A 24,870-nucleotide genomic window follows, 5' to 3' on the forward strand; every position below is an offset into this window, starting at 1 on the left:
GGCAAACTACCTTGAGAAAGGTCCTATCATGGGACCGAAACGTTGGTGAGCCCTTTCCAATTTTTGTGACTTGAAGTTTGATGGAACCAATTCCTTGATTACATTTGGTGTTTATACTAATTACGCAAATCTGGAGAGTGCTATCGTTCTTCCACTGTATGTGGAGGGACTCTGTGTTGTACTATAAGTCTGACACTTGATTGGGCCAGGCTTTGATTGGCACCCCAGCCGCTATCTGTGTTGGGTGAGAGTGTGGGACTTCCTTTGTATTTGTGTGTGTGTGTATATATATATATATATATATATATATATATATATATATAAAGAAGGGTTGGACATTAGATCATACTCATTGAGGTTTTTACTTATTGTGCCATGTGAGTGTAGTTGCCATGGTAGTCACATGGTACTGTGCAGAATTATCAGTCATTGATAATCAAACCAAAGGCAAATAGTAATTACCGAACTTCTTAAGCCTTCACAGTACAATATTAATGACTGATAATTCTTCACTGTATCGTGACTACCATGGCAACCACAATCACATGGCACATGATTTAGTGAGCAGAGAGGTTTTGAAAAACGCCCTTTGAGCTCCCTTACTCTCCCCCTTCATTCACATGAGGCAGGAATCATCTATATTGAATTGAGGGGAAGACTTTTTGTTTACGCATCAATTTTTTTCTGCCCAGGTAACAGCAGTAGACAGACAAGTGAACAGTTCAGGAGTACAAATGACATTCGTAAGTCGTTTACCAAACTGTTTCGTCTAACCCGTACAGAAGTTTTCTAGAAGTTCTAGAATTTTCGATTGTTAAAGAAAAAAAAAAGAACTGTATTCCAGAAATTTTGAATATGTCCGGGTCATTCTGAGTTGGATGAATCTCGGACATTTCTTTCTGTATGTGAAATGTGCGCTTCTGGGTGTCAGTTGGCCAGCAACAGAACAGAACCGCATACTTGCCTACTGTCAGTTTTCTCACAGGCCCATGTAACCTAGGGCAATCCTACGTAGTGCTTCCAAACATGGCTGCCTCACCTGGTAACTTTCATGGGTGGAATATATACCCAAAATGTCTGCACCAACCCTGCAGTAGGCTTATTGTACTCTCTAGGTTTAATTCTTCATTATTTTCCGTATGTTTTTCAACTTGATGTCATTCTAATGCCTTTGTACAATGTGCCATATTTTTTATGTCCTGCGGGAGAAAAGCGCTATATATATTATTACTCTCCCTGAATGGCCAGGAGGCTCCCATAAATCAGGTGGTGCTCCCGGCCACCCAGAAGTGTGGGCAAGTTTCCCGGAGCCGGCCACCAAATAACACCGGCCACACACTTCCTGAGTGAAATGGGTGGAACAGGTGGGCGATGTAGTGATGAATTGCCTCATCGTGTCCCCGCACCCTGCATCACAATGCCAGTAATAGCGCCATTATCTAGCAGGGGGGGCTGGGCCATAATGATGCATTCACATCACCGCCCGCCCAGCAATACCCACTTTTGCCACCACACGCCCCCCTCTGCGCTGACCTGGCTACTGCTTCCTGGAGGGGGCAGCCCAAAGGTCGGCAAGTATGGAGAACCGCCCTGTGGGAGTGTCACCATATTTGTGCACATGCCGAGGGGTCGCCTATGTCAGTCATACATATCTCTTGCTACCAGCGTATGGCAGGGGTAGGTGCCAGCATGTCGACTGTTTCGGTGTATGGAAAAAGTGGGATCATGCATACACACAAAGACATATGTATAGCTGCATTAGCATTGGTTCGGAACCTGGGTGAGCCTCAGACTCAGGTGTAGGGGGATATTTACTAAAGTGCTGGTTTTCAGAATTGGAGATGTTGCCCTATGGCAACCAATAAGCTTCTACTTATTATCTTGTAGAACGTACCAGATAATTAAGTAGACTCAGATTGGTTGCTATGGGCAACACCTCCACTTCTGAAAACCCGCACTTTAGTAACTATACCCCCCCGCAATGTCCAGCTCCCAGAGATTACAGAGCAAGAGAGTGGACGTGTGTTTGGCCCCGGAAAGATGGCCGCCACCACCGATGGAGGCCAAATGCCGCATTGCACTCCGGCCTCTATGGAGCGCAGCAGCTGCCGGCGTGTAGCGGTGGCGTACCACCGGAGAGGCGTGGCCCACCCCCGAGCTCCTCCCCCACTGTCACTGCGCATGCTCGGTCCTGAAACACGTGGCTGAGGTCCGAGCGAGCAATGGCGGCAGCGGGCGGCGTGTGCGAGCCGCTCCCCCCTCCCAGCGCCCTCTCTCCCCACAACCGGGACCTGCTCGCCCTCTCTGGCCTGGACGGGCGGATACAGGTGTGGGACACCCGCATCGGAGGCCTGACTCTAGACTACGTGCCCTCCGCGCACCTCAACGCGACCTGTACCTGCCTGGCCTGGGCGCCGAGCCGTGGGATCCAGGTGAGTGGGGGATGGGAGGACGCAGCGGCAGCCGCATGTGCGTCTCTGATCATGTGTCTGACATAGAACACGTGTGTGCGTGTCATGTATGTGTCATGCGTGTGTAGCATGGGCTGCGCATGAGGCGGAGAGCAGCATGTGACATGTCATGCGTGTGTGCCTCTGATCATGTATGTCATATCAGGTGCACCTACATACGTTTTCACATGTAACATACGTTTAGCTTCTGATCATGTATGCTCCACATGTGGTCCTGTGTAAGAGCCGCCTGTGACACTTATTATGTGACATGTTACATGTGAGGTATGAGTGCCAACATGTGTAATACATTTGTGTGGTTCTGATTATGTATGTTATATGTGTGTTATGAGCAGCAACACTTGTCAGCACATGTGTATGTGGTCCTGTGTGAGAGCAGCATGTGACATGTAATAACGTGTGTTCTGTTTTACATGTGAGGTATGAGCAGCAACATGTCTCATAATACATGTGTGTGGTTCTGATTATGTATGTTGCATGTTGGGTATGCAACATGTCAAGAGAAATGAGTGTGTGGTCATGTGTGGTAGCAGCATGTGACGTATTAAATGTGTTCTGTTGTATGTTACATGTTAGGTATAAGCAGCAGCATGTCATGTAATACCTGCTTGTGGTGCTGATCATATGTGAGATGTGGTCGTGTGTGAGGTGGCGGGGCTGTATATTAATGTACTGGTCTCTGTTATGGAAGAGGAGATGCTGCAATCAGTGACCCCATGCTCGGCCCCGAGGATCAGACATGACACTGGTCCATACCGAGGATCAGACAACAACACTGGTCCATGCTCGGTCCCGAGGATCAGGCGTGCGTGAACCTGGTCCATGCTTGGTCCCGAGGATCAGGCGTGCGTGAACCTGGTCCATGCTTGGTCCCGAGGATCAGGCGTGCGTGACCCTGGTCCATGCTCGGTCCCGAGGATCAGGCGTGCGTCACACGGTTAAGCACACGCGTTGTGTACGGTGACATGGTATGATGCAGCTGGCTAGGATTTATGTAGCAGAGGAGACGCTTCATAGGCAGCAGAGTGTGATGTGTATGTTGGGGGATTGCGGAAGGGAAGTGAAAGTGGCATGTAGGGGCTGTGCAGCCAGTTGTATGTGTTATGAACCCGTCTATAGTAACATGAAAAATGGTTCATACTTCCACCCTGATGCTGGCCATGGCACTCTGGCGTAACGTCACCGCCACACGCCTGCAGCTGCTGCACTTCATAGAGGCTGGGGTGTAACAATGTGTTGGTCTCCATCGGTGGTGGCGGCCATCTTTCCAGGGGCCAACCACACATGCTCACTATCAGCATCCCAGGTGCTGTTGTTTGACTCCAGTAACTGCCCACCATATCTCCAGCCAATGTGGTTCCGTAACGATGAGTCCGGTAGGCTTCCAACAGGTGGAGAGGCCGAGTCTGTGTAATATTAATTACCGTGCAGAATATGGCGGCAGTCCTCACAGGTCTTCCTGAGGACGTGTACAGCTTGGCCTATGTAAAGTAACAGGGCATGTTGGGCTAGTCATCCAGACGTTTTCCAGCATGTAAATGAAATGCAGTCTTCCACTTAAACCACATTAAATCGGGTGCAGCAGTGCATGGCATTGCTGCCTCTACCTCTATCTGTGTGGTGTTTAGATGTTCTCCACGTGTGCTCTGGTTCCCTAGAAAACACGCTGGCTACTGTTAGTGTGTGGTGGGGGTATAGCGTGAGCTCCACTGCATCGGGGAGGGAGTGATCCCTCTGTAAAGTGCCATCTAGCCGTATAACTTTCTCTGCTGTGCACCCATCTGGTGATGTTCCCACTCAGCAAGAGCTGACACCACAGCGGCTCCTTGTTCTTCGGTATTGACTATTAACATCAGTGCATTTACGTTCAGGAAATCTAGCTGTGCGCAGTTATCAGGCCAGGGATTGCGTCAGGGGTAACCCTTGGCATAGTTCGTTATAACAACCGAGTGGTTAAAATGCTCTAGGTAGCATCACAGCTGTGTCTAGATCCAGATGTTGGCATAGTCGGGTCAGCACGCTCGCTGTGGGCATAGGGCAGAATGCACGGAACCCCATCCTGTGTAAAAGCACAGAGCTTGTGTGTTTCTGCTGCACCCCTGAGAGCACCTTGGAGATGCACCTACTCTTGTGCCAAAATTCTGACACGTCTTCATCTACTGACTTTGGGAGTAATTCAGACGTGATCGCTAGGCTACGTTTTCTCACAGCCTGCGATCAGGTCCGAACTGCGTATGCACCGCAATGCGCAGGTACAAAGCAGATAACCGCTCAGCGATGGGTTTGTACGACGGATCCGTTCGCACAGGCAATCGGAAGGAGATTGACAGGAAGAGGGCGTTTGTGGGTGTCAACTGACCGTTTTCAGGGAGGGGTTGGAAAAACTCAGGCGTGTCCATGCGTTTGCATGGAGGGATCCTGACGTCTGTTCCGGTCCCAGACAGGCTGATGTGATCGCAGCGGCTGAGTCAGTTCTGGGCTGCGCAGAGACTGCACAAAATTACACATGCGTTCGCACACTTGCACAGCTAAACTACAGTCCCCCGGCCTGTAGGCGGCGACTATCTGATCGCAGGACTGCATAAAAAAACCTAGCGAGCGGTTAGGTCTGAATTAGCCCCTTTGTTAGAAGAGCCACTTACAAATGCTATAATTATGGAAATCTTGAAAACATGACCTGTTGGGGGGCTTTGAGAACTGGAGCTGTAAGATCCTGGTATTTATATACACTATACCAGGGATGGCCAGATCTAATGAACCATTTATCTTGGGAGCGCTTTCTATTGCTACCAGTGATTGTGCAATTTCCCCTGCTGCTTATCCTATCCCGCTGAACAGTCCTACGTTATTTGTTCCCCCCCACACTCTGAGACTAGCATTAATGGCTTCATAATTAACTACTTAACTGACTATTTTGCCAGAAACCGCTCTGAAATTGTCTTTTTATGAGTGAATTAGGTGAAGAACATGACTTTAACCCTATCCCAAATGATTTTAGTTAAAACAAAAAAAAACGGAAAAAAACTTTTTTTCTCTCCAAACATTGATCAGGAACATCGCTACCATCGCGGCTTTCATTTTGAAAGCCAGGACAGCCTGCAGGTATGAAGGGGTGGGGGGCTGGGGGTGACTTGGGAGTGTTCATTTACTCTCCCCAGCGGCTGCCATTGTCAGCAGCCGCTGGAGGGAGAGGATCCTGCCGTGCTGACCTATCAGTAGTGATCGGCAGACACGGGGAGAGTGCAGGGACCTTCCGATCCCTCTGACAGCAGCGGCGGAGGGAAGTTTCCCTTCCCTGCCGCTGCTAACACTCTATCTGACTGGTCGCATCCTCTGCCACCTGGTCAGATAGAGAACTTGCAGGCATTGTCGCATCTGATGCCACCATGCCAGGCAAGTGGTTAAGGTGCATATACAATAGTGATTCTCCATATTTTGCAGCTGGGACCCGGATGGATGAATTGTCTCAAGTTTAAATTGCTTTGCTAATGTGTAGAAATCAAAGCGGTTCAGGTTCTGGCGGTGGTTCAACTGTTGTCACTGAAGTGAAGTTGAAGATAGCTAATCTGACGTCTCCCCTAGCTGAGCGTTCTGGTCACAGGTTCCCAGCTACTAGTGTAGATGTATTATGGATCTGTGGAAGAATTTCTGCATCCGGTTTACAGACTGTCCAATTACATGTAAACGGCATGGGGGAGATCCGGAACCTCGCAGGGTATATGAGTTATAGCCTAATACACCAAAATCCCGGATCTGGAACACTGTTCTAATCCGAGTCAGACTCGGAATTTACCCCGTTTCCACTGCCGTGCCGGCACTGTTCACACTGCACACGGGTGCAGTGTCTTTATGTCATCTCCAAGCACTGGAAAATCTGCAGAGCAGGACTCCTGGGGTGCTTACTCTTGCAGCTGCTGGGATGCCCTCCGATTCCGTCTCCGTGCAGTGAATGGACGGCGCACTCACGCATGGCATCCATTCACCTTCACCTCAGCACCGCTGCTGTCTGCATAGCGGGGCAGACAGCAGAACAGAGACCCCCAAGCTCCCACCTGCCTGCAGGACGCCTCATTTGGGAGGTATGAGCTCTTCCATTGCTGTAAACAGGTCCCTGGTCTGATGACCCCAAGTTACCAGTTTACACTGCCCCTCAACACGGGTTCTACTTGTGTTCAACCCTGGTCCAGAACCTGGTAGGATTGGTGGGTAAATAATTCCGAGTAATCGTCTGACCCGGTAAGTCAACCCGGGAATAAAGCAGTGTTACTCCCGGGTTGAATACTGGGTCAGTGGCTGCGGAAATGGGCTCGACCTGGGACCCGTTCACTACAACAGGGAGAGGCAGTGCAGAGATGATGTCATCTCCCAGCACCGCCTTTGCGCCCCGCCGCTATGACAACCCACCCGGCATATTACCCCATTGTCAGTTCATGTGTTTTGTTTTGGTTGTTTAAAGGCATGTATGTAATTTGTAATGCTGCTTTTCTGTTTGCCAATACAGCCATAGGGGGTTAGCCCTGACAGCCGGCAGTTATCGAGATTGTGGTTCGTGTGCCTAAGGTATGCGAAGCAGAATCCCCGACAACCAGCCCTATCAGCCCCGTTTGTCCACGATAACCCGTGTGTTACCGCCTGAAAACGGGCTATTTACCACATGGTAAAAAACGGGCTATAACTGGATAGCCTGATAACACCATCTGGCTGAAATTGTGAAATTAGCCCGTGTGGTAAATGACTGCCTCTCCCCATCCCCCAATAGCCAGTTGTACATGTTACAGAGAAGACTGTTGTTCATTTTGGTGCATGAAGTCCCAAGGTGTTACTGGGCCATTAATAGTTCTGCGCTAGAAATTTGTTTATCTGCGCTGGATATTAGTTGTTTCCTACCTTAATTCTTTGGCTTGTACGTTCCCTAAGGCAACACCTGTGTATTTTGGTTGCCCGGGGGGGGGGGGGGGATTTGGGAGGAATTAATCTTCTCTCTTCATTGGATAGTATTGTACTTATAGATTAGCTCAATAGTTCTCAAGCTCAGTCCTCAGGACCCCACACAGTTCATGGTTTCCAGGTCACCTGTGGATCTTTGGAATGTGACAGTTGGTCATACACCTGCGCCCATCTAGGTGACATGGAAAACATGAACTGTGTGAGGTCCTGAGGACCGAGTTTGAGAAACACTGGATTAGCTTTTGTGCTGTACTCTAGGACATCCAGAAAAGCCTGTGGGTCATAGTGTGGAAAACCCTTTCTGAAAAGCTAGCTTCATCCCAGTTAATGGGACTTAGACAGTGATCTGACCGCCTCTCATCTCTTTCAGGAATCTCATCAGAAAAAGAGGAGGAAATCAGAACCGATAGTTAGAGATGAACAGTACGACCTACTCACAATCGGAACAGCGACCGGCACCATATTGTTGTACAGCATCGTCAAAGGGGAATTACAGAGTAAACTGGTGAGTCGGGCCTGGCTTGTCCTGTCAGTAGGGATCAGTCTATACGATAAGTCCCTGGCTGTACTAGGGCAGTGTACACACTCGGGGTCTGTATTGCTGCGATGTATTGTCACTGCCATTATGACCTTCATTGTATGATGTTTAAAAATCTGCAATCTTCATTCACTTTGATTAAACACAAATTATTTTTACCATTTCCCCCATCTAACAATGTCCCATTATAAGATTTGTAACAGTCCAGGTTTTAGGGATATCCTGCTTAACTGGTACTTCAGCTTCATTTAACAATATGTGCTCAGGCATGGATATCCTTAATACCTGGACTGTTAGGGAGCTTGAGGACTGAGTTTGGGAAACTGTCAAACAACATTTCCCAGCCTGTTAAAGTTTTTAACACGGCTGAAAGATGATTAGATTTTTTTTTCCCAAGTGTGCAGTAAAATTGCCTACGATGACAATGCAGAGGTTATATAAGTCGACACCTGTAAACATGTTGACATGAAATGTTGACTGTCAAATTGTCGTCATTAGGGTTTGGGTTAGTTTTAGGGCTTAGGAATGGACTAACCTTTAAAACGGTGTCAACATTCTGACCATGTTGGCATGTCATTGTCGACATACTGAGTACCAAACTAGTATACTGAACCTCTTTTCCCTCCCCAAGTAGAGGGCATAATAGGAGGGTGCGGTCATGCTGAAGCTGCCGCCTGATTGGTTGGTAGTGGTTTAAGCATAATCGCATGCCAGCTTCTCTGGGATTGCCGGCAGGTTGGAGAAATGTGTATAATGCTACCAGAGTTTATACATATACTTGTTTTTAAACGTCCTGTCTGAGTTGCACGATTATTTCATAGTATCTCTATAGATTAACTCTTTGCTGAACATATTGATAGGTTGGCGGCCATGACAACAGAGTAAACTGCATCCGGTGGCATCAGGACAACGGTTGTTTGTACAGCTGTTCAGAAGACAAATTTATTGTGGAATGGAACACACAGACATACAAAGTAAAATGGTAAGTGTCTCTCCCATCAGAGAGCAGGCTGTAACCCCACAAGGGTATCGCTAAGGCCTACCCCAGTGTAAGGCTGTACCACACTCTTACGAAGCGCTGCCGGGGTAACGTAACTCGGATAATACACCTGGTGTCTAATTGACAGACCGACAGAACTTCTGATTAGTCCTGTTTTCCCGTTTATTAAAACCCACTATTGGCCAAATCCAGTTAGAAGGATTTATTTGCCGTGGCCGGTCAGAGCTTGCTGTGATGATGCCTAACTTGGTTTCGCTTCTGTCTGAGTGCATGTGATGTCAGACTCTCTTGGCTGTCTGAGCGAGTGTTCTGAGCCTGCGGCAGGGTTCGTGGTCATGGCTTGTACCGACTGTTCTGACTTTGCCTTCATCCTCACAGCAAATGGAAAGGAGACACCAGCAGCGTCAGCAGTTTGTGTATAAGTCCAGATGGGAAAATGTTGCTGTCTGCAGGGCGGACGATCAAACTGTGGGATCTGGAGACCAAAGCCGTCACCAGGGTATGTGTCTGTGTTATGTCACAGTGCAACGTGTATTGATGTCGTTCAGACTTATCGGGGCCACACAGCCGCTTACGGGCTTGTGATATATCCGGTGTTTGATTGAACAGCCGATATATCGCACAGTGCGTACCCGGCTTTAGTTACTCTCTGGGAACTGACTTTTATAATTAATCTGCAACCAATGCCGAAAGAAAGACCCTTCGGCCTAGACACTCAATGCTGCAGACTGTACCAGACGATGCTGTGTATGGAAATATGACGTGTTGTAGGGTAACTAATACCCCTTTCACACCGCACAAATAACCCGGTATCGACCCGGCATATTGCCGGGTCGACACGGGTCAGCGTGTGGTGTGAAAGGGGCATAGCCGAAATTCCGGGTCACCTGACCCGGCAATTGAACCCAGGAATAAAGCAGTGTTATACCCGGGTTGAATACCGGGTCAGTGGCTGCGTAAACGGGCTCCCGGGTCGATGCGTCCCAGGACCCGTTTACTAGATGGGGAGAGGCGGCGCGGAGATGATCTCATCTCCCAGCGCCACCGCCGGCTCCGTCCCCCGCTGCTATGGTAACCCACCCGGCATATTGCCGGGTCGGGGAAGCCTACAGCAGCGGCCAATGCCGGTTCCCACCCGGGAAGGACCCGTTTCCAATTCCTGGGTGGGATCTGGCATTGGCAGTGTGAAAGGGGTATAATATTATACTAAATATATAACTACTTTGTTATCCATTGGGTTGTTGGTTAATTGGTTATGAAGTACTTTCTTTATGAGTGATATAGTATTTTGTTATTTTAGCAATTCACAGGCCATTCATCAGCTGTCACGTCACTCTGGTTCATCAACAGTCGGCCATCTGGGGATTCTACGACATCAGATGACCCAACAGGCTTATATTTCCTGTCTGCCGCGGTGAACGAACGGTTTATCAGTGTATGGTAAGTCTACCGAAGGGATAGTTCTCCCACCATAGGAGGCAGATCAGTAGCAGTTGGTGCCAGGGGACCTGCTAGATAATGTTACTGCTGGACTGAAAGTAATCTTTTGGTGTATCCCATCCATGCCATAGCTATCACTATGGTATAACCACACAATGAGGTCTCTCCAGCGATATTACGGACATGCTTACCTACCTCTATTTGTGCTCTGTCCCATGCTGGCACCAGGGCAGAGGAATGGGGACAGAACCTGTGTTTTACTGTAAAAGCCACATTCATGAAACACTTCATTGCAGGGTTCTCGATCCCTCTTAGGAAGATATCTTGCTTTTCTGTGTGGTTAGGACACAGTGGGTTTATACGTGGTCACTGCTGTGATGATGCCCAAAAATGTGGTTTCAACTCACTGAATTCTGTGAAGACGACATTTCCTTGGCTGTGTCTGAGCTCCCCAGTAACCCACTTGTGTGTCCAGGACCCTTTCTCAGCTTATGGATCTCCGTTAACATGTGACAGAAGCATAGGGATACCTCTTGCATAGTCTTGTAGTGCCTCTGTATAATCTGTGTGTGTTTTTTAGGCAGGTCCGGTCTGAGAAGAAAGAGAAGAAAGCACTCCTGTCCTTTACTCTCTCCGAAGCTCCCGTCTCTGTGGACCTGGCACCATCGGACAGCAAAGAGGAGGTAACTCCAGGGCTCATGATGCCTCACCCTAAATACCCCAGTGAGCTGGTGTCCGCTGCTTTCTGCCTTACCGAACTGCTAGGCCATGCAGCCTGTGGCTGTTCCCTTTATAGCGAGATTACTTGCTTCTGTGCCACTGAGGTGGCATATCCCGGCGCCGCTGTCCTACCCCCCCCCCCACCACCACCACCACCCCCACCCACCACCAGGCACTGGGCCGGGGGAATTATTTGTTATACCTTGTGATAAGTTTGGTCTGTTGGTCTATATTCAGTCATGCGCGACAGCCTCCAGGATGTGCGTATCGTGTGATCTGACATTGGGACTCTTCCTCCTCCCTATAGCTGCCCTAGTCCCCTACTCCTTCAGTTTCCCGTAGCCTGCATGATTTTGGGTACAGGGATTTTAGTTACACACCCACCTGGATGATTGCTATTGAGTAGTGAGACCTGATTGTGTGCCGATCCCAAGTACAAGGGGGGAAATTCAGTTTCATGTGATGTGTTGCAGTAATATCCAGTTAGTGCCAACATGCACCTCTGGCGTGCGGGAAACCGATGCCAGCATGACATGTTGATACCAATGAATATAACCCAAACCCACAAGTGTCTTAGCAGCATATCTCTTGCCTTTGAATAGGAATATTTTATACATGCGTCCCCTAGACCTACAGTATTTTTGTCCTTCCCCATAGACTGGTGTGTAGTATATGCTGCGTCAGAGCATCTGATCGTGTTACTCTTTATTACAGCCCCTGAAACTGGCCGTTGTGTGCAGGGACGGACAGTTGCACTTATTTGAACATGTTTTGAATGGGTAAGTTAAATTATACAGTCTGTATTAGAAGTGTGCTCGTATGGAACAAGGCTAATTCTATCCATAGTGATATGGCACGACCAATACCCCAAATGTACCCAAACGGGTGTTTCCATAAAAAATATAGTCAAATTTTTTTATCCAGATTTGGAGAGAGATAAAGTACAAATCAGCTTCTGTCATTATCCAGGCTGCTTTTGAAAAGTTAGGAGCTGATTGGTTCTCCCCCGCTGGATGGTTTATGTTCCTCAGAACTCTGCTTCCTGATAATGTGCTGGAAAGTTAAAATCATTCTAGCTTAGTCCTGGTGTTATGCGTATCTTACCTTATTAAGGAGGGGCCGGAGAGTGCCGAGATGTGGGCTGTGATGATATCAAGAGAACGGTTTCGCATATTCCTGAATTCCGGTGATGTGTTATCTCTTGGCTGTCTGAGCTTACAGTCTTATACAAGGCATAGCTGTGACACAGCCTGCCCGCCCGCCCATCGCCCCTCCTGATTTTCATGGTGTTTCCAAGTTACTTACAGATTACTACGTGTTCTGGGGTAATGGGTGGAGCGATTAATAGCCCAGCAGCAGGGAAGCCCCAGGTTTTTCTAAGCACCTCTTGATGTAGGGTGATTCTTTGTGCCTATGGCAGTGTTTAAATAATTTTGGTTTAATTAGATTTGTTGCCACGGTCACATCTGATGACTGGTAGGTACAGTAGCTGAGCACACGGTGGCAGATTCTAGGTTGGGAACAAAGCAAAATAAAGAAGTAACTTTGCAGTTTGGCAAAACCAAGCTGCGCTGCAGGTGTGGTAGATGTAACGTGTAGAGAATTAGATTTGTGAGGGCCGAGCCCAAACTCAAGATCTAAATTGCAGTGTACACATACAGTTGCATGAAATTAATAAAATATATAAATGAATGTGCACCATGGCTTGTCCAGGTGCAAAATTCCTGCTTTGTTTTGCTTTACTCACAACTTGGTAACTGCCCAGTGTTTGCTAGGAGTGGGTCAGCAGGTATTGGAAAACACCCGATACTGCTGCCCCATTCACCATTTCTACCAGACTTCCAGATGGGGGAACCTGGTCACTACCGCTGTAGGTCCTGACCGCCATCCCCATAAAGGCAGACAGCCTTTCTGCTAAAGACCGCACTCTTAAAGCAACAAATGTATTCTTCCCTCTCTATCCAATCAGTAGAGCAGTGGTGAGCGACAGTCTGTGCCAGTCACTTGGGTTTACTAACAGCCTCCAGTGCCTTCTAAGGGGTCAGATGAGGGGTGACTTCAGTCAGATCCCTCACTATCACTAGGCACTGACAGCGAGCCGTCAATTGAACAGATGTAGCCTATTCAGTGCTAGGCTGATGGAGGAGGAGCCTAATCCCTGTCAGTGTAGCCTATTCAGGGCTGGTGGAGGAGGAGGCTAATCCCTGTCAGTGTAGCCTATTCAGTGCTTTGTTTGAGGAGGAGCCTAATCCCTGTCCGTGTAGCCTTTTCAGAGCTAGGCCTGAGGAGGAGCCTAATCCTTGTCAGTGTAGCCTAGTCAGGGCTAGGCCTGAGGAGGAGCCTAATCCGTGTCAGTGTAGCCTAGTCAGGGCTAGGCCTGAGGAGGAACCTAATCCTTGTCAGTGTAGCCTAGTCAGGGCTAGGCCTGAGGAGGAGCCTAATCCGTGTCAGTGTAGCCTAGTCAGGGCTAGGCCTGAGGAGGAGCCTAATCCCTGTCAGTTTAGCCTAGTCAGGGCTAGTTTTGAGAAGGAGCCTAATCCCTGTCAGTGTAGCCTAGTCAGGACTAGGCCTGAGGAGGAGGAGCCTAATCCATGTCAGTATAGCCTAGTCAGGGCTAGGTCTGAGGAGTAGTCGGATTCCTGTCAGTGTAGAATGTTCTGGGCTGGGCCTGAGAAGGAGTTTGATTCCTGTCAATGTAGCCTAGTCAGCGCTAGGCCTTAAAAGGAGTCTGGTAGGTAGAGGTTTCTTACTAAATGGATCCCAGCTCTGTGTGTTGGATAATATTAGACCATTGGTGCAGTTACTAATATTGGATTACCGCTGTGTGTACAGCGCTATGTATTATAGTGACGTTACATCATTATCGGAGCATTTTATTTCCCCACAAAGCAGTGGTACTGTGAAACTAACGTGTATCTATTCCTATAGGAACTATAAGAAGCCTCTAGCACCCACTTGCACCGTACAGATGGCAACGTCTGGCAATGACGAAAGCTCCACACCAAAGCCTATTTCCATCCTCTCTGCCGGACTGTGCCCGGACCGACAGACTGTTGTACTGTGCTATGGCAGCACTACGTTCCCAGTCATAGAGAAAGTGGTACGTATGTCCGTAGCATGTGACCTAATGCTCAGCAGTGCTTTGTGGCATTCGCCATTAGGGGTTTCGGAGTTGGGGATGTTCTGTGAGCAGAGATGGCTGACAGTGGTAGCAGAAATAGTGTGCTCGCTGCTGTATTGTTACAATTATTGCACTTAGCGATGTCCAACAACGGGGCAACTGAATCCTTTCTGAGCGAGCAAAGTCTTTCAAATGACTGAACATGATAGCACCTACTTATGACTTTCGTTGCATTGACAAGACTATTTCATTACTTGCATTCAGGCAATATCGTTCTAGAATAAATCGCTTTCAGTTTGAATTAAGCAGTCTCCTCTCCTTCCTCATCTGTTGCTCCAATTTCTCAGAATGAATTTGCCACAGTCTGCATTTGACTATAAGCAGTACCACATAGCGCGGAGCCTCGAGGATAACTAGAGCTTCTCTCAGATTAAAGGACCTTTCCTCCCTTCCCTGAGATATAATGTATATTTGCAGGTTCTCTTTTACGCTGTGTTACCTGGGGGTAAGTTTACTAAGATGGGAGTTCTATTTAAGATGGGATGTTGCCTATAGCAACCAATCAGATTCCAGGTATTATCTTCTAGAAGGTGCTAGTTAAATGAGAAGTAGAATCTGATTGGTTGCTATGGGCAACATCCCATCTTAGTAATTTTACCCCCTGGTCTTGCTTTGAGGCTTCGATACAACAGTGCTTTATCAGTTTTGCATTGATGACTGTTCATTGTGGTTTTATGCGCTGAAGCTTCATAAGTGATGACACCTTTCTTTGGCTTTGTCTGAGCAGAGCTTCACCTATTGGCCATTCCGTAATTTCCGAATGTCGGGTACAATCGCCGTACTGTGCAGCACACAGCAGTACACCGATCTCTGGGGAATGGGGGCATAGGCCTCTACGTAACTCTGTTCTTATTGTGCAGGTGCTGAAGACAGACCAACCTCACATATGTTTAGTGCGGGACATCCAGAAGACTGTGACCCTCAGGAGGGACGTTGTGGTAACAAAGGTGAGTGACTTCTGTGGGAACTGGATGTGTCCTATGCAGAAGTTGACAGACCACCTAATAAGGATCCTCGTTGTCTGGTCCAGGATTGCTATTTGAGCTTGAGATAATGTGGAGCTAGTCCAGCACCTTGTGTACAGACAAGTATGGATACAGCAGTGGGAAGGGGCAACACAGGGGCACTGTGTTAATGACCATTCAGCTATATCAGGGAACGGCAGAGGGCTATGATGATATCAAGAGAAAGGTTTCGCATATTCCTGAAATCCAGTGATGATCTCTCTTGGCTGTCTGAGCTTACACTTTTACATGGTGATATTGTGTCACCCGTCTACTCCATCAGCGTATTTAGTATTACGGGTCGCTGCACCAAAAGTCAGTAACTGAAAAAGACTTGTTTATTCCCTCCCAATAGGTAAAGACGCCAGTTGTGAAGGCAGACGCCAACGTCCTAGTCCCAGGAATTCCAGGTCACAGCGCCGCAGCCGGAGCTTCCATATCACGGAAGGACGGGAAGCGGAAACCTGGAGGGCAAGAGGCAAGTCGGGTTTTATTGCAACTTCACAATACATTAGTGCCAGGAGCTGACTGACCTGTCCTCCCTCCGTACCATCCTTACGTGAACTTATCCTGTTTTTCTCGCGGAGAACAACATGGGATATTTTTGTTTGTTCTTTATTCCTGATGAAGCTCAGGCTGCCAGTTGGATAATTTGGGGCTATTTCTTGTTCCTGATCTTTGCATCCTTTACTTCCTGCTGTGATGAGTTCAGTCTGGTTTCGCTTGTGTCGGATGTTTGGTGAAGACACTTCTCTTGGCTGTCTGAGCAGGATGCGGATTGGGAATCTCAGTGTTTCAGACAATCACTGCTACAATTCCCTCTGCTCCCTTAATATATAATGTGTACAGAGGGAACTGGTGGTAAAACTGATGCTAGTGGATTCTTGCCATTCATGTGTGTGTTAGGCCTTTACATTACCTGCTCCCTGCCCACTCTGATCCCATCATGTGTGGCTGATCGGATACTGGGAAGGGTTTAGCTGGATTTTGCAGTTGTGCCTTGTACTAATCCACCTTTTGTGTTCCAGGTCAGCATTGAAGACAGGCTTGGTGCTATGGACATTGACCTCCCGAAAGTGCAGAGAAAAGGTTCCCTGCCGCAGACTGACAACTTCTCGGTGCTACTCGTGCAGGGATTGGAAAGTAACGATGCAGATATCCTAAATGTAAGCATGTTGCCCGACAGGTACTTACTCTTACTGTCTTGTCCCGTACCGGAATGTGTAATGTCGTTCTGCCTCTAATACCTGATCATCCCTGTCTCTGCAGAAGGTGTTCCAGACCAAAAATGACTCTTTAATCAAGAAGACCGTGGCGAGGATACCGGTGTATACGGTCATACCGCTGGTGCATGAGGTGAGCGAATCTACTTATACGGTAGTGTAACACGGAACGCCATAGGCTAGCTGTCTGATCATTACGGCTGCAGGTACCGTACCATGATGGATAATTGGGCCAAACTTCCAGCCGATCAGATGGGATGGAGGTTGCTGTAAAAGTACTTCAAAGGTTCCTGGTAAATAAAGGAAATGTCGACTCCCCACCTGTTTGTTGAGCTGCACCATCATTCACCATAAGGGGGCAGTGTAGCGCTGCTTACAGAGTACTTCAGTAAAACGGAATAATCTCTTCTACTTTTATAGAATGTTTGTCGTGTTAATGAATGTGAACAGGAAATAATCCAGTGACATTATTCCGATCCTAATGTTTCGTGTTTTTTTTTGTTTTTTGTTTTTTTTTGTAGCTAACGAAAAGGTTACAAGGACATCCCTCCAGGTGAGATTATATTGTCCAGTACTTACTCCACTTGTGGTTTTCTTACCTTATTTGTCAGGCAATACCCCACCCTCCTTATAGGATAAGGCTGTGTACTTGCTCCGCCTCCTGCGTAATACCTAAAACGTAGTAGCAGCAGGTGCGTTTTTGGCGCTGCCTTCATGGTTAATCCCCAGTCCCTGCTGTGATGAGTTCAGTCTGGTTTCGCTTGTGTCAGACAGTTTGTGAAGACACTTCTCTTGGCTGTCTGAGCAGGACATCAAATGCATTTTAGCAATCGTTATGCCTGGGTGAGGACTCTGTTGTGTTGAGGAAGTGTGTTCTTGCTGGAACTAAGCAAGGTCATAGTGCGTGCCAGTGTGTCATTGGGCTGTCTTAGGGGACCAGACACACAGAAGCTTTGCAAGATGTCATTATTTCATGCTGCCATAAACCATTAGCTTTGAGGGAACTCCCCGCTGGCTGCTTTGTCCAGAATTAATTGATTTCCCAAATCCAGTTTTCTGGCAACACGAACATGTTTTCCAGGCCTGATCAGAGTCACTAGAAGAGACAATTAGTACCACCTGTGGTACTTTTAATCTCCGTGATGAGTACACTAGGCTCCAGCAAGGAGATGTGGAAAACATGCGCTGTTAGGGTGTCTTTATTACTGGATTTGGGAAACACTGCATTTATGTAGCCTGTTAGTGCCAGCATTGAGCAGTGATCTGCACAACCTCTACTCTGATCCCTTATTGTGTTGTCACCAGTGCGATATTGATGGTGCGTTGGATAAAGGCGGTCCTCGTTGTTCATGCATCGTACCTCTCCACTGTAAGTAATGCTGTGTTGTCGCTGAATCTGATGCATCTTACTGCATGTGCCCCGGGGAACCTCACTCCCCTGTGTAGCTGTGCCCGTCCCTCGCTCCCCTGTGTAGCTGTGCCCGTCCCTCGCTCCCCTGTGTAGCTGTGCCCGTCCCTCGCTCCCCTGTGTAGCTGTGCCCGTCCCTCGCTCCCCTGTGTAGCTGTGCCCGTCCCTCGCTCCCCTGTGTAGCTGTGCCCGTCCCTCGCTCCCCTGTGTAGCTGTGCCCGTCCCTCTCTCCCCTGTGTAGCTGTGCCGGTCCCTCGCTCCCCTGTGTAGCTGTGCCCATGGGAACATTGCTCCTCCATATAGCTGTGCCCTCCCCTTGCTTTTCCGTGTAACTATGCCCGTCACTCACTCCCCTGTGTAGCTGTGCCCCTCGCTCACTACTGTGGTGCTGTGGCCGTCCCTCGTTCCCCGGCGTAGCTGTGGCCGTCCCTCGTTCCCCGGCGTAGCTGTGGCCGTCCCTCGTTCCCCGGCGTAGCTGTGGCCGTCCCTCGTTCCCCGGCGTAGCTGTGGCCGTCCCTCGTTCCCCGGCGTAGCTGTGGCCGTCCCTCGTTCCCCGGCGTAGCTGTGGCCGTCCCTCGTTCCCCGGCGTAGCTGTGGCCGTCCCTCGGCGTAGCTGTGGCCGTCCCTCGTTCCATAAAGAATATATTAAAAAAATATCCAAATTTGGAGAGAGATAAAGTACAAATCAGCTTCTGTCATATTCCAGGCTGCTTTTGAAAAGTTAGGAGCTGACTGGTACTAAATCCCCTCCCTCCCCGCTGGATGATTTATGTTCCTCAGAACTCTGTGCCTGCAAGTTAAAATCATTCTAGCTTAGTCTTGGTGTTATGCGTATCGTACCTTATTAAGGAGGGGCCGGAGAGTGCCGAGATGTGGGCTGTGATGATATCAAGAGAACGGTTTCGCATATTCCTGAATTCCGGTGATGTGTTATCTCTTGGCTGTCTGAGCTTACAGTCTTATACAAGGCATAGCTGTGCCACAGCCTGCCCGCCCATCGCCCCTCCTGATTTTCATGGTGTTTCCAAGTTACTTACAGATTACTACGTGTTCCGGGGTATTGGGTGGAGCGATTAAGTGTTTTATTTAAGAATATGATTAAATATGGTGCAGTATAAATATTTGTTGGTGGACCCTAGTACATTGGGAAATGGGTGCCTCTAGGAACTTGGCCACTTAAAAAAATAAAAAAAAAAATAATTGAGTCCAAGTTCGTACCGCCCTCCCCCATAGTCCCTCCTGATTTTCATGGTGTTTCCAAGTTACTTACAGATTACTACGTGTTCTGGGGTAATGGGTGGAGCGATTAATAGCCCAGCAGCAGGGAAGCCCCAGGTTTCTCTAAGCACCTATTGATGTAGGGGCTTCTTTGTGCCTATGGCAGTGTTTAAATAATTTTGGTTTAATTGAATTAAACAAAGTAAAAATCTAACTGTTGCCACGGTCACATCTGATGACTGGTAGGTACAGTAGCTGAGCACACGGGGGCAGATTCTAGGTTGGGAACAAAGCAAAATAAAGAAGTGACTGCAGTTTGGCAAAACCAAGCTGCGCTGCAGGTGTAAAAAGGAAATAAAGGGTGAGCTTACCAATAGCAGCTGGTTGGGGGTGGTAAATCCCCAATGGATATGGAAACAAGAAAGCAGAAAAAACAGCACTAGTTGCTCATGATATAAATGAATTTAAAAACTCTTGAGAGGCTTGTATATAAAATGAACACATTTATTACCATATAAAATATCACCCAGTCAATAAAATTAATATATTCGCCACATGAAAGCCTGTATATATTACTTGTAAAGACCACAGTGTTGGCTAGGACACCACTCGCAGATGGTAAAAGTCACTGGATAAGACCCTCAATGATCGGTCACTAGCATATATCCAATACTGTAGCAGTCATGAGGTTATTACCAGTTCAGGTTGTGCAGATATTGTCCACCTCGTAAGCAATGGAAAATCCCTGGCGAAGTCCTTTAAATAGGATAAATTCCAAGCGGATGGATGCTGCAAAACAGGGTTTCTCTCAATCTCTTTCCGACCCCACCTCCACCAGTGTAGCTGTGACTGTCCACCCCCCTCACCCCCCCTGCCGTGTAACTGCCCATCCTCACTCTGGATTGTTTTCTTGCAGTTACCAGACTTGGTTCCCCAGCTGGGGGCTCTCTATCAGCTCATGGAGAGCCGGGTGAAGACCCTGCAGAAGATGTCACGCCTAAACGGAAAGCTTTACCTTGTCATCACTCAGGTGAGTCTCTTGAGGAGCAGTGACATTGGGGTACAGTGTTAGCCTAAACTTACTGTCCGCTTGTGGCTATTTAAGCAGACTGCACGTGATTTAGTCGGTTCCCTCACACTGGGGGGGCTGAGCCAACACTCTCCGGAAATGAGTGTGATTGGTGAGGCACAGACTGCACATCTAGTGGTGCTGTCGTGTGTGCAAGGCCGCACTCCCATCTCTGGTTTTCTTGCTCTCCACTAGGTGACAGCGTCTGAGATTGCGCAGAAGGTACGCGTCAATCAGGAGGCAAAACTTGTCTATGAAGAAGGTAAGAACGTATGGCCTGTTATATTAGACTTTTTATTCAAGTGTCCCTCTTTACGGTTATTATAAGCCCATAAATGTCTTTAAAGTACAGTTGTGTCCTCATTCACTTAGTGCTTTTGTACCATACAGTGCAAGAAGCTTGGCGTGACTGTCATATGTAGCAGTGGACACTTTTTCCCTAGTCGCATTGTATCCACACATGAACACTCTGCGTACTAGGGACACTAGATTAGTACTTATGGTACCCAGGATTCTGTATGAAGTATGGTTCAGCATAATGGGGCAGATGTATTAACTTGGAGAAGGCATAAAGAAGTGATAAGTGCAAAGTGATAACGCACCAGCCAATCATAACGGATTTGTAAAAAGTCAGTTAGGATCTGATTGGCTGGTGCGTTATCACCTTGCACTTATCACCGCTTTATCACTTCTTCATCCCTTCTCCAGGATTAATACATCTGCCCCGTTGATACGTGGCACTGCATGCCCGCTTACGCCAGAACTGTTTGTACCTAGATGTGCAGCTTAGTCGCACACAGTATTACATATACTACTAGCCCCCACAGTCCCCATGCATTGTACTCTCATTATTGATGTGAAGAAGGCGCATATTTGAGGAAAAAGTTGCTTGGTGCTGCAATAGTCTTTGGCGCACCAAATGAGCTACATGGCGTGATTTGAGCAGAAGTGACTGTGGACACAACTGTAAAATTGGCTTACATGTGTGTTTAATGTTTTGTAAAGTGAAGGTGGAACCAGCAGGAAGGCGCAGTGCCAGTCCACTGCTTCCGCATAAACCACTGATAGGACGCTTTCATGCTCTTGGTCTATAGAACACTGGCCCTCATTCCGAGTTGTTCGCTCACTGCTAATTTTAGCAGAATTGCTAATAGGCTAAAATCCGGCAGTTCTGCGCATGCGTATGCACCGCAGGGCGCACGTGCTAAGCAATTTCACACAAACTATGCTATTTTACTCACAGGCGAACAAAGCTTTTCAATCGCTCTGCTGATTGACAGAAAGTGGGTGTTTCTGGGCGGAAACTGGACGTTTTCAGGGAGTGTGCTAAAAACGCAGGCGTGCCAGGTAAAAACGCAGGAGTGGCTGGAGAAACGGAGGAGTGGCTGGTCGGACACTGGGCGTGTTTGTGACGTCAAGCCAGGAACTAAACGGACTGAGGTGATCGCAATCTAGGAGTAGGTCTGGAGCTACTCAGAAACTGCAAGGAAATTGCTTTCGTTAGCAATCCTGCTAATATTAGCAGAATTGCTAATCTTTCGTTAGCAATTCTGCTATGCTAAGATACACTCCCAGAGGGCGGCGGCTTTGTTTGCATTTCTGCTAAAATTAGCAGCGAGCAAACAACTCGGAATGAGGGCCAGTGTGCGGCTGCAGATGTTACACAAGTGTTGGAATTTGAATTTGAAGCCATTTAAGCTTGGCTGTGTTCATCCCGATCAGTACAGCGGCGGGAAGTTAGGAAGTATGCAGATGGAGAGTACCTATGGGACGTGATAATGTTTAGGAGGCGTGATCACTTAGTGTCGTCCTAGATTTGTTCTCTTCAGTCATTGCTGCAGTTTGTCAGGATGGGGAGTTGGTCTTGTGATAACGAAATAAAACCATTGTACAACATTGTCTTACAGAGTCGTCAGAGGAGTCCGGGGGGGAGGAGGAGGAGCAGAACACGGAGTCTGATGTGAGTGATATCTTACTGTTCCGAGTGGCAGGTTATTTATAGAGCACAAGGTCACCACCTTGGTGGGAAATGTAAGAAAAAACTGACAAGTACTTGGAAAGACCAGGATACTGACTCCGCCAATGAGCTCCTGAACACCTGACCATATCTTTAAGGGGCCCCAATCTCCTATGCTGCTGTGCTTTCTAAAATACAAAGATGACCCCCACAAGGCAGGTCCTGTCCCATTTGTAGCAGGCTGTAAACTGCATTGTTTTCCTTCAGTAATAGCCGCTTTGTGCATGACCGGTGCCATGCGTCACATTCCAACCAATGCACAAGGGGTTCAATTTATTTTGTCCGCTGTTAGAATGTTGACAGTCATGTAGACATGAGAATGCCGACATGTTCAGCATGTTGACACTAAAATGTCAACAGTGAAACAATTTCCATGGCGATAATGCGGCAGGATCACTAGTGAGTACCCAAGTATAACCCGGACTTACTGCTAATGTTCTGGCGTTTGCAAATTTAGTCGCAGGTTTCGGTAACGTCGGAAAACAGTGGTTGTGACGGCGAGTATGTCCCTAAACCTTTTACTTGGTGACACTAGCAAGTCATTGAATATGTTAGCTGTCAACTTTTCCGCATCCCCTGCACGGTCTGTAACTTTGGTTTCCCTATGCAGTGCCTATAATCCTAGAGATTTAACCCTTATACTATTTTACCAGAAAAAAAATAGTGTCTTTAGTTTTATCTCTAACAAAGAAGGGAGAGCGTATTTGATCTATTGGGGGCTTAATTTAAAAATGGATGGAATGGCTAAATATTCAAAGAAATGTTCTGCTTAATTCGCCCACTGGGTGGCGCTGTTCCACCCATGTTTTATAACTGGCTGCATCTTCCATCTCTCAGGATAACTGGGAAGAAGGTGAGGAGGAGGCAGAGGATAAATCTGAGGATTCCGGAGAAGCAGAATCGGAGGACGACATGAATGTAGATAAAGTAAATGGCGATTCCGATGTGGATCTCGGGAATGAGAGTGAAGAAGAATAACGATTGTCTCTGTTCAGCGGTAGATTGCTCTGACCTTGCCAGTCTGAAAGATGGCGGATTCATCTCCGGCTGGGGCCCTCGTCCAAACCAACAGAATGTGTGAATAACCGTGTCTGCCTTTGTGAGACCGCAATCGCGCTCCCTGTTTTCCAGGTCTTAACAACAACTAGTCAGAAACGTCTACGGATGTTTGTTGTAATCTGGAATAAATTGCCACCTGCCATTGTGTGGTCATTTATTTTTATATATTTTTTGTTCTCTCTCGACCCCCTCTGGTTTTTACAAAAGTTGATTAACAGGAGAAATGTATGATGGTGTGAGATTTATGCTTTCCACTGGCGAACCACTATGCAGTCGGCAAATGAACGCAAATCACCTGAAAATGAAGAATAATTTTCCAAACATTTCACGTCTGCCCTGGTGCGATTGACACAAGCGAGTCGATAAAGAAATGTTACTCTGCGAATCCCGGGAACCAATCTCTTCATATCCCGTACCTCTGCGGTAACGTGGCCTTCCAGTGTATACATAGGGGTCAGACGTTTCAATAAGGAATTCATAGTGACTATAATCACTTCTCTCCCACTATGGAACCATGTAATTTGCGGTCTAACGCTGATATTTACACAAAACAAGAAAAAAAAGTCTACATTTTTTTTTTCCACTAATTTTTTTTTTTTTTTTTTAACACCAGGTCTGTGAACATCTTCTGTTCTTTCTATTTGTGTCTGTACAGTTTGAATCCGGTCTCTGTATAAAAACACTTAAAGTGAATTATATATATATTTTTATTTTATTTTTCTCCCTGGACAGATTTCATGGAAAATTCTGCTATTTTTTTTTTTTTTTTGTATTTCAAGGCTGAGTTTGAACTTTGAGCGCAGGCTGCAGTGCTTTCAATAACCTCCAGTATAATGTACAGTATATTTGTCTATAAATAAAACTGTTAATGGCAAATTAATATCGCCACCTTTGTAAAGTGAATAAAATATAGTTCTCCTTTGCCCATTGGTAGCACTTGTTCTGTTCTTGGTTGTATGTGATATATTCCACTTTCGTTTATACATTTATCTGGAAACGTGACAATGACTTTATTAAAGCTCCCTGTGGGAGTTTTCGCATGTCTGGAATTCTCTTGTAATATAATGACTTCTTTTGACTAGAACGGCTGTATTGCAACATTTACAGGAGCAATGTTGGGCTGACAAATCGTTCTTCAGGTTACTGGATAAGATGATACATTGTCCCATCCATCGTCTAATGGCATTTCTGCCATACCTAATAATCCAATTTAAGAAGCATCACGACCTGGCATTGTGGCTGAAAAACTATGCATGCTGTCATATCGCATAATACGACAGGGTGTCTTTGCCTCTTGTAATAGTTTATGGTTTTCTGTATGACCTAACTTTGCCATGTGTTTCTTAAGGTCTTGATCAGGGCTCTATTCAAGTCACGGGTAATCTGAGCGAAGACATTTTTGCATTATATAAAATCTGTACCTATTACATATACAGTCTCACTGGACTTCAAAAGGTGAGGTTTCATCCAGCAGTGTACTTGGGTGAAGGTAGTCACTAGCCGGCTGACACACTGCTCCTTTTATGTGGATACACTTTGCCTTTTTAAAATCTTTAATAAAGTATTTTCTATAAA

The 24,870-nt window shown here is 47.1% G+C and overlaps 1 protein-coding gene and 7 non-coding genes across 9 annotated transcripts; all 8 read left to right on the forward strand.

The window, feature by feature from the left end:
• The first annotated feature begins 719 nt into the window (after nt 1-719).
• WDR43 (WD repeat domain 43) lies at nt 720-24,870 on the forward strand. Of its 2 annotated transcripts, none has more exons than XM_063918913.1 (18): nt 720-743; nt 7,789-7,923; nt 8,817-8,938; nt 9,335-9,455; nt 10,257-10,396; nt 10,977-11,079; nt 11,831-11,895; nt 14,045-14,216; nt 15,158-15,244; nt 15,657-15,779; nt 16,330-16,467; nt 16,571-16,657; nt 17,046-17,077; nt 17,830-17,893; nt 20,067-20,180; nt 20,415-20,481; nt 22,127-22,179; nt 23,074-24,870. In XM_063918913.1, the coding sequence occupies exons 1-18, from the start codon at nt 735-737 to the stop codon at nt 23,212-23,214; spliced, it is 1,773 nt and encodes a 590-aa protein (XP_063774983.1). In that variant the 5' UTR covers nt 720-734; the 3' UTR covers nt 23,215-24,870. The 2 variants fall into 2 exon arrangements, with proteins under 2 accessions (XP_063774983.1, XP_063774982.1); XM_063918912.1 differs by lacking the exon at nt 720-743 and adding an exon at nt 2,142-2,432.
• LOC134913620 (small nucleolar RNA SNORD53/SNORD92) lies at nt 9,183-9,260 on the forward strand. Its single transcript, XR_010177321.1, has one exon. It is a non-coding gene; the product is annotated as a small nucleolar RNA SNORD53/SNORD92 (small nucleolar RNA).
• LOC134913626 (small nucleolar RNA SNORD53/SNORD92) lies at nt 10,766-10,846 on the forward strand. The gene has a single exon (XR_010177327.1). It is a non-coding gene; the product is annotated as a small nucleolar RNA SNORD53/SNORD92 (small nucleolar RNA).
• LOC134913624 (small nucleolar RNA SNORD53/SNORD92) lies at nt 12,255-12,333 on the forward strand. Its single transcript, XR_010177325.1, has one exon. It is a non-coding gene; the product is annotated as a small nucleolar RNA SNORD53/SNORD92 (small nucleolar RNA).
• On the forward strand, nt 15,464-15,540 carry LOC134913623 (small nucleolar RNA SNORD53/SNORD92). The gene has a single exon (XR_010177324.1). It is a non-coding gene; the product is annotated as a small nucleolar RNA SNORD53/SNORD92 (small nucleolar RNA).
• Nucleotides 15,996-16,071, forward strand: LOC134913621 (small nucleolar RNA SNORD53/SNORD92). Its single transcript, XR_010177322.1, has one exon. It is a non-coding gene; the product is annotated as a small nucleolar RNA SNORD53/SNORD92 (small nucleolar RNA).
• Nucleotides 17,257-17,332, forward strand: LOC134913622 (small nucleolar RNA SNORD53/SNORD92). Its single transcript, XR_010177323.1, has one exon. It is a non-coding gene; the product is annotated as a small nucleolar RNA SNORD53/SNORD92 (small nucleolar RNA).
• On the forward strand, nt 18,807-18,885 carry LOC134913625 (small nucleolar RNA SNORD53/SNORD92). Its single transcript, XR_010177326.1, has one exon. It is a non-coding gene; the product is annotated as a small nucleolar RNA SNORD53/SNORD92 (small nucleolar RNA).

This window comes from Pseudophryne corroboree, chromosome 4, assembly GCF_028390025.1.
Source record: "Pseudophryne corroboree isolate aPseCor3 chromosome 4, aPseCor3.hap2, whole genome shotgun sequence".
NCBI lineage: Eukaryota > Metazoa > Chordata > Amphibia > Anura > Myobatrachidae > Pseudophryne > Pseudophryne corroboree.